The following is a 12,895-nucleotide window of genomic DNA, read 5'->3' as shown; positions in this document are numbered from 1 at the left end:
AGAAGAACCAAGACCAGGAAGAAGAACCAAGACCAGGAAGAGGGTATTCCTTAGAAGGGAGAGTGGGAGCACTCTGGAGGGGGGACAGGGTACTGGCCAGGAAGGAAGGAAGGGCCCAAGAGAGATGTTGACTCACTTCAGCGCAATGGACAAGCACAAGTTGTTGTGAAACTAATAGCACTTGAAACTCATTATTGAGGCAAAATAAAAAATGCATCAAATGTGATGAGTTGGACATGTGTTTCATTTAGGTATTGGTCAGAAGAGAACAGGAAGGGTCCTTGCCCGAATCCGGTGTGGAATGAAGCTGCTTGGATGCACCCGGTGGGGAATAAATTCAGCCACATCACATGCAGTTTTTTCTTTTAAAAAAGTCCAGAATTAGTCTAACCAAGTCAGGTGCTGGCGCGGGAGAAACTGTAAACCTATTTCAAAGCCTCCTGCTCCAAGCTGGCCCGTCTGCTAAGTGTGTACACGTCCTCAAGCGGCGGGAGGATCCGCGTTCTGCCCCCACCCCAAGGCGCATCGCCTCCTTGCCCCATTCACGACAGCCGCGCGGAAACGGCTCATCCCTGGCATCCCGCCTGGCGGGGAATCAGAACGTTTTGTGAATGGGAGGAGCGGACGGGCGTCTCCTCCAATGAAACTGGCCACATTTGTCCAATCAGGAGCGAGGCCACATTGTGCAGGCGGAGTTGCCGATGCCCCGATCAATCAGCTGCAAACTTTTCCCGAGTCCCAGCAGCCGACAGGCGAAGGGGGGGACTCGCATTGTCTTTTTATGTTAATCCGTGGCCCCCCACCTCTCGGTGTCCCCTCTCCAGCGCGCACTTTGTCAAGGCGTGGAGCAAGAACCGCCTGAGGGTTGAGCTGCATTTGTCCCCCACCGTTCAAGTCGAGTGATCCGGTCGGTCATGAGTTGTCTGGATGTTATGTATCATCAATCTTATGGAGCGCACCAGTACTTACCGACAGCAGCCGCAGCCGCCTACACCGCAGCGTACTACCACCACCACCACTCTCAGCAGGTAAGAAAGCTGCCAACCTCCCACCCACCATTGATAACTCATTGACACCAACTGGCTGGAGGGAGAGGAGGGGGGGGGGGGGCAGAGAGCAAGGGGAGAGGCGAGCTCGCAGCTGCCTTGTAAACTGGCTGCGAGTCAGCTGTCACATTCCGCTGTGGTTTCTTCATTCCGTTTGACAACACATGACGCGATCTCTTTGATATGTCTGACAAGCTTGCGCCGAAATTCTCCGCATAGCAGTCGAGGTCCGAGGGGTGTGTTCTCCAAAAGTTTTAGCCCAGAGACCTAGAGAGGGGGGGCAAACGTCCGATTCGTGTATCTATAACTTCCCGACTGAAAGAGGCTGTGAGTTGTCTTCCAGTATGTAAATACACCAGGATGTAACAGCCTCGGGGCTCTGTAATGTGGTGCCCACTGGAAATGAGCCATTGTTTTTGGTTACATTTATTTGTGAGGCATCCTGATTTTTTTTAGAAACTGCTTTTGTTTGGAGAACGGTTTAAAGCACACAATAAAGAAGTTTGACAATTTCACTCAATTCGCCATGAAAGTTCCTTTCCCTCAGTCTTAGGTTTATTCCAGGGGCTTTCAAACCCCCCTCCCCCCTCTCTCAACTCACATCTCACCTGAAGTCATCCCTATGCCGTAGGTACTCCGTGATGAGTGAGGGGTGGCTTCAGGTGAGTTGAGAATCACTTGCTCGAGACCCAATTGTGACTGACATATTTGCCTTGAGAAAAATGGTCATTGGCCCATTTCCTTTGGAGTTATGAAACCGTGCACATAACGAGTCAATGAGGGACCCTGGGGATGGCTTCAGGTGAGTTGAGAATCACTTGCTCGAGACCCAATTGTGACTGACATATTTGCCTTGAGAAAAATGGTCATTGGCCCATTTCCTTTGGAGTTATGAAACCGTGCACATAACGAGTCAATGAGGGACCCTGGGGATGGCTTCAGGTGAGTTGAGAATCACTTGCTCGAGACCCAATTGTGACTGACATATTTGCCTTGAGAAAAATGGTCATTGGCCCATTTCCTTTGGAGTTATGAAACCGTGCACATAACGAGTCAATGAGGGACCCTGGGGATGGCTTCAGGTGAGTTGAGAATCACTTGCTCGAGACCCAATTGTGACTGACATATTTGCCTTGAGAAAAATGGTCATTGGCCCATTTCCTTTGGAGTTATGAAACCGTGCACATAACGAGTCAATGAGGGGCCCTGGTTTTCAGACTTTTTTTTCTTTCCACTCACATAAGCCATCCCTTGCTCATCACAGAGCCCCTCTGGCATAGGGAATACTTAAAGTGGAATATAAGTTTAGGGGGCAGTTTGAAAACCACTGGAAGACATCACCAGACAACCCTGAGATTATTTCCGCTGCGTGCGAAGCAGAATGATCACAGTGCAAAATAAAACTGTACTCAACGTGCACATATAAACAAATAAGGACGTAAACTAACTCACTGCGCGATACACAGGATAAAAAGAAAACGTACAAAATTAAGAGTATTTCACTGAGTTTGTCGTTGAGGAGTTTGATGGTAGAGAAGTAGCAGCTGTGGTGCACCTATACCTCATTTCAACTTCAGGAGCACTAATATAAATTGTTTTAACTGATCACTAAGTCACAACAGGAATCAATCAACAGCTGTATGGGATGAAATAAAGTGACCCAGTGTTAGAACAAAAAGCGGCTAAATAAATCGAAATAGCAGACAACCCACATCGTGGCAGAGCGATACGGAGAATGCGATCAATTCACTGTACATAATGCCACGTTAAACTTATTCAAGATGTGAATAGTTCTGAGAGCAGAAGCGCTGGACCACAGGGGGAAAAAAAAACCGTGGGAAAGCGACACATTTTAAAGAGGATGTTATTGGATAGTATGGGAAATGATATTCTACAACCACAAGCAGACAACCCTCGCATTGAAGGAGAATTGGGGTCTGGAGCGCTGGAGGGTTTCCTTTCCTTTTCCACCAACAGACTCCTCAATGACAAACTCAATCAGGGACATTTAAAAAGTCTTTCTTATGCATTGCGGTGGAGCTCGTGGAGTTGTTCAAGTGAACCGGTACGGACTTGAAGGGCCGACATGGCCTGTTTCCGTGCTGTAAGCTGGGGATAGTGGGCTCAAACTATTAAAGATTCAAAGCAGCGAAATAAAAATGCCTTTATAAAGATATCGAGCAAGAATTCCACGAAAATATCGTGGTGCTTAACTTCACCCAGATCTGTGGAAGGTTCAAGATCTCATTTGGGACGTCCCATTGAAGACTCTTTTTTTAAAAAAAGATCACCTGCCAGGAAAGTTCAGTCTGATTATACCTCAGGGCCTTTTTGTTGGGGAGAGCCGGGCGCAGTCGGGAATGTGTTACTGAAGCAGGCCAGTGTTTTGGAAGGGAGTGCTGCTAATGGGCTCCTGTGTTCTCGCAGCAGAAGTTAGCTCTGTACGGCAAGGTGCAGGAGTCAATGGAGAGCAGCTCGCAGGGTAAAGAGAGCGAGAAGGAGTCGCCTCCCGAGGCGGAGTACATCAGTTCCAGATGTGTGCTGCTCACGTACTTCCAGGGCGACATCGGCGCCGTGGTGGATGAACACTTTAGCAGAGCTCTGAGCCACTTCAACGCAGAAGCCCCGAGCTCAAAGACCCGCGCTTCGTCCGGCTCGTTGTGCAAAGGTAGGCACCGCATCACGCCAAAGCTTCGAATCCAACGAAGGGTCACTGCCGAACATTTCTCTAAAGACTTCGTTTAAAATCGGCTCGAACACACAGCGGTGGGAGTGGGATACTAACATCATGCAATGCCCCGCGCCAGAAATCTATCTAATAAAAACAGTGGTTAGAATTCAACTTCAGGGGGAATGTTTGAGTATTTTATTCAGACCGATCCGGTGGGGTTTATGTTTAACATCTGACAAACGGGGACAAAGTGGATGAAATGTCATTCCACCAAGTCCTTAAATTTGCAAAGATGTTTACCATAGAGCGATAGGTAGCCAGAACTTTAATGACTCCTGGCGGCGTTTGGAAAGAGAATGCATGTGTATATTTCTTGGTTTCTAAAAAAAGGTTTTGTTTTGTTCATTTCTAACTGAGCGTAGATATTTTCTGACTATAACCGGACTCTACAAATCTGATAAACACCGAGATCTCATACCCAGAACGTCCCTTACCCGGCTTAGCGACTGGGCCGTTCCCTGTATTCTTCGAGGCCGAGGGGGTGGTGTTTGGAAGGGTGACGATGAAGGAGGCACGAAGGGAGCGCATTTGGGGAGAAAGCTGTCAGCCACGGCTTCCCGATTGTGGATTTCAGACCCGAATGAAAGATAAAAACATGTTATTCCATCTTGACCCTCTTTTTGTTTAGAGAAATATATTGGCAACTATTGATAGAGGAGATTGGAAGAGTTTCCAATCAACAGCGAATATATTGACAATTATTGATAGAGGAGATTGGAAGAGTTTCCAATCAACAGCGAATATATTGGCAACTATTGTTAGAGGAGATTGGAAGAGTTTCCAATCAACAGCGAATATATTGACAATTATTGATAGAGGAGATTGGAAGAGTTTCCAATCAACAGCGAATATATTGGCAACTATTGTTAGAGGAGATTGGAAGAGTTTCCAATCAACAGCGAATATATTGGCAACTATTGTTAGAGGAGATTGGAAGAGTTTCCAATCAACAGCGAATATATTGGCAACTATTGTTAGAGGAGATTGGAAGAGTTTCCAATCAACAGCGAATATATTGGCAACTATTGATAGAGGAGATTGGAAGAGTTTCCAATCAACAGCGAATATATTGGCAACTATTGATAGAGGAAATTGGAAGAGTTTCCAATCAACATCGAATATATTGACAACTATTGATAGAGGAAATTGGAAGAGTTTCCAATCAACAGCGAATATATTGGCAACTATTGATAGAGGAGATTGGAAGAGTTTCCAAACAACAGCGAATATATTGGCAACTATTGATAGAGGAGATTGGAAGAGTTTCCAAACAACAGCGATTCTGTCCATTAAAAGAAGTGATTTGATGTGAGAGTTTTTGTTTCACTCGCCCTTGAGCAGCGCTCGAATGCACGACTTTCTGACTGTGCGCTTTGAGACGGCAGGGAACACCCAACTTCATGTGGGTTTTTGTTTTCAGAAGGATTGCCGGCTCTTCCAAATCAGAAGAACAGCTTCCCCGCTTCTTTCTGGAGTAGCACCTACCAGGGCGCAACACCGCCCTGCCTGAGCGGGGGTCATCCCGATTTCTCCCCAGCCGCCGCCGGGGTCTTTCATTCTCCCGATCCCATGGCTTGGCCTGGACACGGACTGCACCAGCCAAGCGCGGCCCCACCAAACGCCGAGGCGTGGCCCTACACGTTGGCATCACAGGGCAGTTCCAGCTACCCCCTGGTCCACGACGTTTACCCTCACGTTCACCACCCACACGCCCACCATCACAATCCGCATCTCGACCCCCGTTATGGGTCACTGTTGGTGCCGTCGGTGAGGGCGGCGAGGATTGCCACAGGGCCGGGGGAGATCACGAAAACAGAAGCCACTGCTGCAGCCGCCGCTTCCCCGTGGACCGGAGCCTTTCATGGAACCCTGGACGTGGACACAGGTGAGATTTGTTTAATGCTTAGATCGATGGTGGCTGAATATATATGTCTTCAAGAAGTTTTTTTATATATAACCTTGCTTGCATAGTTCCCTATTTCAAATGTTGTTTCATCAAAGCCACGTTGGAATTTCAGATTTATTGCCAGAGTACACACGTGTCATCACATACAATCCTGAGATTCTTTTTTTTCCTGCGGGCGAGGCATTTATTTAAAAATTTGCACCTGCAAACAAATAAAGAAATGTAAATAAACTGTGTGCAATACAGAGAAGGGGGGGGGGGGGGGGAGGAAAACAATAAGGTGCCCAAGTCCTTAAATGATTCCTTGATGGAGTTGGTCGTTGAGGAGTCTGATGGTGGAGGGGGGAGCGGCTGTCCCTGAAAGCTGGTGGTGCGAGGTCTTGTGGCGCCCAGATGGTAAAACGACCATTTGTGAAGGGACTTGGAGAAGGCTCGCAAATCCCTCCCACTCAACACGTGCTTTTGAGCAAATAATTTGACAAGTTTAGCCGTGGTTGTCATGAAGCTTGAGTTTAGCTCATCAAAAACACGATATGAGAAAGGACTAGATGATAGATTTTAGAGGTGGGACAGCAACATTTTCGACTGTAATACGCTACTCTGCTTTGAAATGTTACCTTTGGCTTAATCTACCTAAGAGATCTGGCAGGATTTAACATCTCATCCAAAAGATTACTTCCGATAGCACTTCTTCAATATTCTATTGGGGTGACTGTTTAGAATTATGCTCAAGTTAGATTTGCAGGCAAACAATGGAAATGTTGAATGTTTTAATGATTTAAATGTTTTTCAAGTTTATTATCATCCAATTGTACAAGTACAACCCAGTTGAGAGTGTGTTCTCCAGTCTTCAGTGCAAGAACGTGCCACTCTGCTTATGGACATCACAGATTAGCAAAATAAATAATGAGAGCTACCATTAATATAGGAATTATGGAAGTTAGTAGCACAAGAATAGTCTGTATTTATTAACCATGTGAAGGACAGTTAGGGAACAGTGTTCTTCTGGTGAAGGTACTTCCAAGAAATAGTTGGGTGGGGAGATCTACAACTTTGATCCAGTGATGATGAAGGAACACTAGGTGCTTGTAAAATAGGGTTAACTGGGCAATTTGCCCAGGTAGCGCCCCACTCACAAGGCAGCTTGAAAGGGTCCAACCCGGTCAGCATCGTCCAAAGTCAATCAGGTCCCTACCCTACCTCAGAGGTAGTCAGGGAACCCAGTTCAATTTACCCTGGATGTGTTGACTGGTGGCTTGAACAGCAAAATGGCTGAACTGGTTACTCCTGTGATGTCAGCACTTATGAACCCTGGCTGAAATGTCTGCGGTGATTGGGGGGGAGGGGGGTCGCTGCCAGGGCCTGGGGTGGAGGTCGGGGGAGAGAGAGGTCACTCCCACGGGGGAGGGGGCAGAGGGTCCAGCTGCCACGGGGAGGGGACAGAGGGGCCGGCTGACACGGGTTGGGGGGAGTGCGACTGACGGTGGGAAGGAGACTGACAGCTGGTGGGGGAGGACGGGGGAGACTAGTTTGCGTGATGCATCACTTACCGCATCACCACGGGGGCGATTTAATAGGTAACCCCCCCTCAGCTTAAAAGGTGCTGGAGGCACTTTTGCCCCACTAACTGGACTTGGGTCCCAAGAGGGTGCCCCAGGTGCTGCAGCTTAAAAACACCTACTGAAACACATCTGAGGAAGGGGTGTGAGTTGGAGAGGCATCTGTAAGTGGTGATGTGCCTTGTACTCTTGTCCTTCTTAGTGATACATGTCAGTTCTAGGCAATCAGGGAACAGCATGCAAACACTTTCTGTGCATCGGTAAAACAATATAAACTGTTGGTATGTAGAAGGGAGATTTGACAGGAGGAGATGCATGTTATTTCAAATAGGATAGTGGTAAGTGCCTTATGTATTGTAAGAGCCACATGCATGCAATCTTGACTTGAACCCTGTTGACAGTGGAGAAGTATTTGCCATGGGCTCTCCAGCCTGTGTTCATAGCTTTGATGTGATGAATCCAGTTGAGTTTCTGGTCAATGGTTGCCCCAGGGTGGTGGATGATTCAGCGATTGTAAAGCTATTGAACATCATGGGATTTGTTGTTAATGATCATTTGTTTGCTCTTTGTGTGATGTACAGGCACAGACTGCTTTTTGAAGCAGTGTCAAAAAAGACAATATTATGCAACCTTCAAGGAAAATCCTACTGCAAACTGCACCATAGCTATGGCCTATTATCGTCTTCTACAAATTTGACCTGTCTTCATTGATCTGATGCCCTACCCATCTTTATAAAATTCAAAATGCTCAATTTCTAATGCTGATAGCTAATTACATTCTCACCTTCAAATTCATTTTGCCCTCTGCACATCTTCTATATTATATGCATTTGTGAAATTTTTTTGGATGGCTCATTTCCAAACCAATTCTCTCCCCTGGCAAGTCATTTTTTCACATTATGTTGCCCTTCCAACTTCTGTCCATTTGTTCATTGTGTCAGCAATAGTTTATAATTCCTTTCTGGTATTGGATATAGGTCATCAAACTTCAATATGAAGCCTATTATCCATGTCCAAACAGGAATATTCCAGCGAAACACTCACTCTGGGCATGATATTGGCAATTCTCCATTTTAGATCATTTGTACTTATCCTCTTTATCTTCCACACAAAGTAATATAGATATTGAATATACTCAGCAGAACGATTAGCGAGAGGAACAGGGATCGCATTTCAGATTCAGAATCAATTTCTATCCCATCTCCTGTTCAATAGCAAACATTCCCATCTATGATAACACCATACACTTTTTCAACAAGTGTCAAAAAGAAATAGTTACTGAATATTCATCACCGTACCTCTTGCTTTCTCTTTGCCAACCTCTGAATATTTAGTATTGAACTTGCCATTCTAACAAATCTGTAATGATTGTTTTAATCACTCTATACTTTCACTCTGTTACACAAATTCTGCCTTGAAATAGGAAGATGAATTTTTCCTCACATATAATGTTATTACAAATTTCATAATGAATTAATTTAGCTCTTTTCCTTTGTCAACAGAAAATGAACAATAGTTGTCCTCCAACCATTACAGCACATGTTGCACCACCAAGAATGATAGAAAATATTGAGGCCAGGTGCTCCACTCATTCCTTTCCAATTTCTTTCAGTTGCCCAGGACTTGCTGGGCAACTTCCAAGCCAGCTCCCATTCCTCTCACCTGGAGTCACTGCCCACAGTCTCCTCACATCCATACCTACCTGGTCTGAATGTTCAGGATGTTCTTGCTCGTCAAAAGCAACCAGAATTCCAGTGGTTTGGTCTCAGCGCCACCAGAGCTCTGGCAGGTGCAATGAAAAGGTCCATTCCCAAAATTGCTCTGAGTGTTTCGGCTTTGAGCTACTTTTAATAGTCTTTGTGATCCACATGTTTGAAGCTATTTAAATTTTAAAGTGAATTAATTTTTTAAAAGGTTAAGAAAATTTGAAAACAGAACATTAAATAAAAGAAATTTATTCTTCCATACCCTGACTACTCATCCCAAGGAATATTGATGGGGTATCCAATGCTGCACCAGGAAACTACCTCAGTGGAAAATTAGGAAATTTCAGCTCAGGCCTTATCAATTTGTCATTGAATCTGGATCTTCACAGTTGACTAGATCACCTCTAGTAAATCCACATTTGCAGCTGAGATTCTCTACGGATCTAGTCCAATATCTTTTCTAACTACAACATGGTTTTTGGCTCAAATTTTTCTTTTTTTTCTATTAGTTTGGGGTGGCCAGTTGAGCCTATACTCCAGACTTCATAACCAGAAAAAGAAACCTAATCTGTTCTAACTGGTACTCCCAGTGTTCCATTTGGTCTCACCCTACCAGAAATAATCCCATCCTTCCTCCCCCATCTTGGCTACTGAAAACTATATTTTTCTCTCTTTCCACTTCCAACCTGAAACATTAACAGTTTCTCTTTCCACCATTGCTGCCTCGCCTACTGACCATTTTCTTAATTTTTAGCTATCCTAACTTCTCTTACCATTTTTGCCTTTTTAAAAAGAAATGCTTTTCTAAACATTTTAACATTCTATGCCAGCATTTCCTTCCATTTAGAATTAAGTAATGCATGAATAGAGAAGTAAAATGGATTTGAGTCTCTACGCTGCAGTTTGTTTACAATTTAAAGTGAGGCTTACACAATAGCGTAGTGATGGAATCATCGGTCACTTTACTACTCAGTCTCCCAGATGGGCCCAAATATACTGACGCAAGGACAGATAGAAGTTGTTCATTATCCCTTTCTAATCACCTGAACATTGACGGCGCTTTAATTTGAGAATCAGTTGGAGAAGGGATAAACTAATTTACTCCTTTATATTTGTTCCAAAAAGTTTTGATGATTTCATAAAGCAGAAAAATTGTATTTTAAAGCTATTGTTTCTATATCTCCAATTCTTTCATTAGGACTCCTACATCAAGAGAAAAACAAGGACCCCACTTGGTTCTAGACCAAAGCTCTCCACCTTTGTTCCACATTCTTCAAAATTAAATCTCTCTTGGTATTGACCCCTTGTGCGGTGGCTAAAGAAAATAAAAAATGCACCCAGTAATCTGATGGAATTGGTGATACGTGTTCTGGAACAATTATCTTCAGAAGAGTTTTGTTATGATTGAAAACGAAGGGGATTCAATACTGAACAAGCTGTGGGAAATTATGATGCTTGAAGAGTGATGAAATACATCAATAACTTAAATGCAGCAAGAAATCAGATCGACTTATTTTCAGTGCCCAACAATGGATTTTATAACTGTTGTGATAACATTTGATGGTGTTAAAAGATCCTTAACACAAGTAGAATGAGATTTGCATTGTACATTCTCTGAGGGTGAAGTACTGGGTGGAAATATTATAGAAACAAGAGAAAATTCTTTAATTTTTGTGGTTTAAGAAGTATGTGAAGTGTTGGATTTTTTAAAATAAATTTCTAATACTGTGACTGTTAAAATGTAAAATGACACTACCAGGGATTTCTACATTTCCTCCCTACTTATTTAAATATAGTTAACCATTTGTGGACTGCAGTAGCACTTTTACCATATCCAAAAACAAAAATAGCCAGCCTAAAGTCTTCTTCTTTCCTTCAGGCAACCATAGAAATGTGCACAGTGGTCCTTCTTTGGTATTTATCATGTTAGTTTCTCCACCACCTGGCAAATGGCACTAGCTTGTGTGGACAACACGGTCAGCATTTACAAGTGGGGCTGAAGGGCCTGGTTCTGTGCTGTACAACTCCGACTCTTGTCCAAAAGGAAGTGATGGGGGTAAAAGTATCTCTCTGGAATTAAAATAAACAAAGATTTTTTTGTCTTTAAAAAGGGACTGCGTTTTTCACCTATGTGTTTTCCAATGTTTGTATTGGAAAAGACTCTTCATAGAGATTCTGCAAAAAATGTTTTGAAATGATTGATGCTTGTAAAAAAGTAATTACATTTATTTTCAACATTTTATAGCATCAACAAAAAAACATAAATATCATTTAATCTGAGATAGAACCTTCCATTCCATTAATAACTTGATCAGAATTGCTTTTGCAAATTGTACAATTGAATTATTTTGTCAAGTAAACATTTTTCTTAAAAACACTAGTCCCAGTATCAACAAATTTTTGAATAATTACTATTCTCCAATAGGGAGGTGACAATATGGCGAGGGGGGGGGGGGGGTTCACCCCACTGTTCCCAAGTAATAAGGAAGTGTAAGACATGAAGGTCCAGAATCAAGAAAAAATTTAGATGCAGCAGAAAATAATAACTCTGTGTTTAAAATCTATACACTTCGGAGAAGAAACGTCGTTTCAGAGCCCATTTCTCACCAGCAGCGCATTGACATGGAGACATTATTAACTACGTTTTGGAAATGTTATAAAAGAAAGAAAATAGATGTTTTGTTTATATAGATGAATGGAGCTAGGATTCTGTGTTGAATATATTCTTGACGAGATGTTTCATATAATATTCTTTGTTTATAATAAAAATTCGTATTGTTAAAAGTTAGTCCCAAAAAAATGGAACATACTTTCTGCGAATTTCAGTATTATTTGTATAATAAAATACAAAACTCCTTCTTGTTAGCAATAATGACTGGAAATATTGATTATAACTCCTACTTTAAACTTCTGATCAAAGAAGAACTTTTTGTAACTCGCTGCAAAACAAATTAAAAGCAACAATACGCCGTCCACATCTGTAAACATTCAGATCATTTTTGTAACCTTTAAAAATCAAACAACTATATTCCAGTAGACAGCAATGTCGCTTCATTTGTCCTCTTTCCAAACTGCTTGATCAGTGCGACTCTAGAACAAAGAGAACCCCCCGCTGGAGGCCTGGAGAGGGGAGAGAGGTGGGGGGGGGGGGGGGTCCAAGCATCAGTGCTGGAAGTGGAAAGGGGGGGGGGGTAGAGAAGGATGATATCCATCTCTCTCCATCGCTGTTTTCACCTGCCTCTGCCTCCCGACTCCATTCTCTCCCCCCACCCCATCCCCATCTTCTTTGCTGCACTTCTCCTCGGTACACCATTGCCTGCTGGCCGCCGTCTCACTCCCCTGTCCCGCTCCAATCTCATGTAGAGTCTCGGCGTGAAGCGTCGCCAATCCTCCTCGCACGTCCCAGTCGAGCCACCGCATTTCTGCATCGCCCCAGATTCCTGCAGCCGCAGCCTCGGGTCTCCAACGAATTCTAACTAGTCATTCTTCTTCATACAGAAGCAATAAAGCAAAACGATTCCCCCAGTGACGAGGGAGCAGATTTAAACCCTCTGTCGGGAGCTGATTATGAATTTGTTCCCTGTTGAAATGTCTGCAGTTGTCCGAAGTTGATGTGTTCAGGGGCATGAAAGCAGAAAAGAGAAGATCAAACTATTAAACACCATGGACAGGAAGGTTTAACCTTCTTCGCTGGCTGCCCATTTGTCTGGAGCAGCGCAATCTCTCGAGATCACTAAAGGGAGCCCGTTGTCGGATTTCGGACCATTCGTTTATCCATTTCCAACAATCAACATCCCCGAGACTGGAGGAGGGCGAACTGAGAGCTGAACTTTAGAAACAACTTGGCAAGAGCAAAGTCTCATGTTTCAGCTCTGTCCCAATTCAGCCAAGTGTCTCAGTACATTGTCCGGTTGAAAAACACCGGTTGGTTATTTTTAATACAGTGT

At 43.7% G+C, this 12,895-nt stretch overlaps 1 protein-coding gene across 2 annotated transcripts; it reads left to right on the top strand.

Annotated features, from left to right (window-relative positions):
* Positions 1 to 712: 712 nt before the first annotated feature.
* Positions 713 to 11,734, top strand: vgll3 (vestigial-like family member 3). 2 transcript variants are annotated; one of them, XM_069892338.1, is made up of 4 exons: positions 713 to 1,028; positions 3,477 to 3,714; positions 5,198 to 5,662; positions 10,147 to 11,734. In XM_069892338.1, the coding sequence occupies exons 1-4, from the start codon at positions 915 to 917 to the stop codon at positions 10,188 to 10,190; spliced, it is 861 nt and encodes a 286-aa protein (XP_069748439.1). In that variant the 5' UTR covers positions 713 to 914; the 3' UTR covers positions 10,191 to 11,734. The 2 variants fall into 2 exon arrangements, with proteins under 2 accessions (XP_069748439.1, XP_069748438.1); XM_069892337.1 differs by having other exon boundaries at positions 3,474 to 3,714.
* Positions 11,735 to 12,895: the final 1,161 nt, after the last annotated feature.

This window comes from Narcine bancroftii, chromosome 7, assembly GCF_036971445.1.
Source record: "Narcine bancroftii isolate sNarBan1 chromosome 7, sNarBan1.hap1, whole genome shotgun sequence".
In the NCBI taxonomy this organism is placed as follows: domain Eukaryota; kingdom Metazoa; phylum Chordata; class Chondrichthyes; order Torpediniformes; family Narcinidae; genus Narcine; species Narcine bancroftii.
This window is presented reverse-complemented; position numbering and strand designations above follow the sequence as displayed.

Excerpts from the sequence above, each read along its gene's own strand:
- vgll3 (XM_069892337.1), top strand. The coding sequence starts at position 915 with ATGAGTTGTCTGGATGTTATGTATCATCAATCTTATGGAGCGCACCAG. Across the intron at positions 3,715-5,197 it reads GTCCGGCTCGTTGTGCAAAG|AAGGATTGCCGGCTCTTCCA; the intron begins GTAGGCACCGCA and ends TTTTGTTTTCAG. Across the intron at positions 5,663-10,146 it reads AACCCTGGACGTGGACACAG|GACTCCTACATCAAGAGAAA; the intron begins GTGAGATTTGTT and ends TTCTTTCATTAG.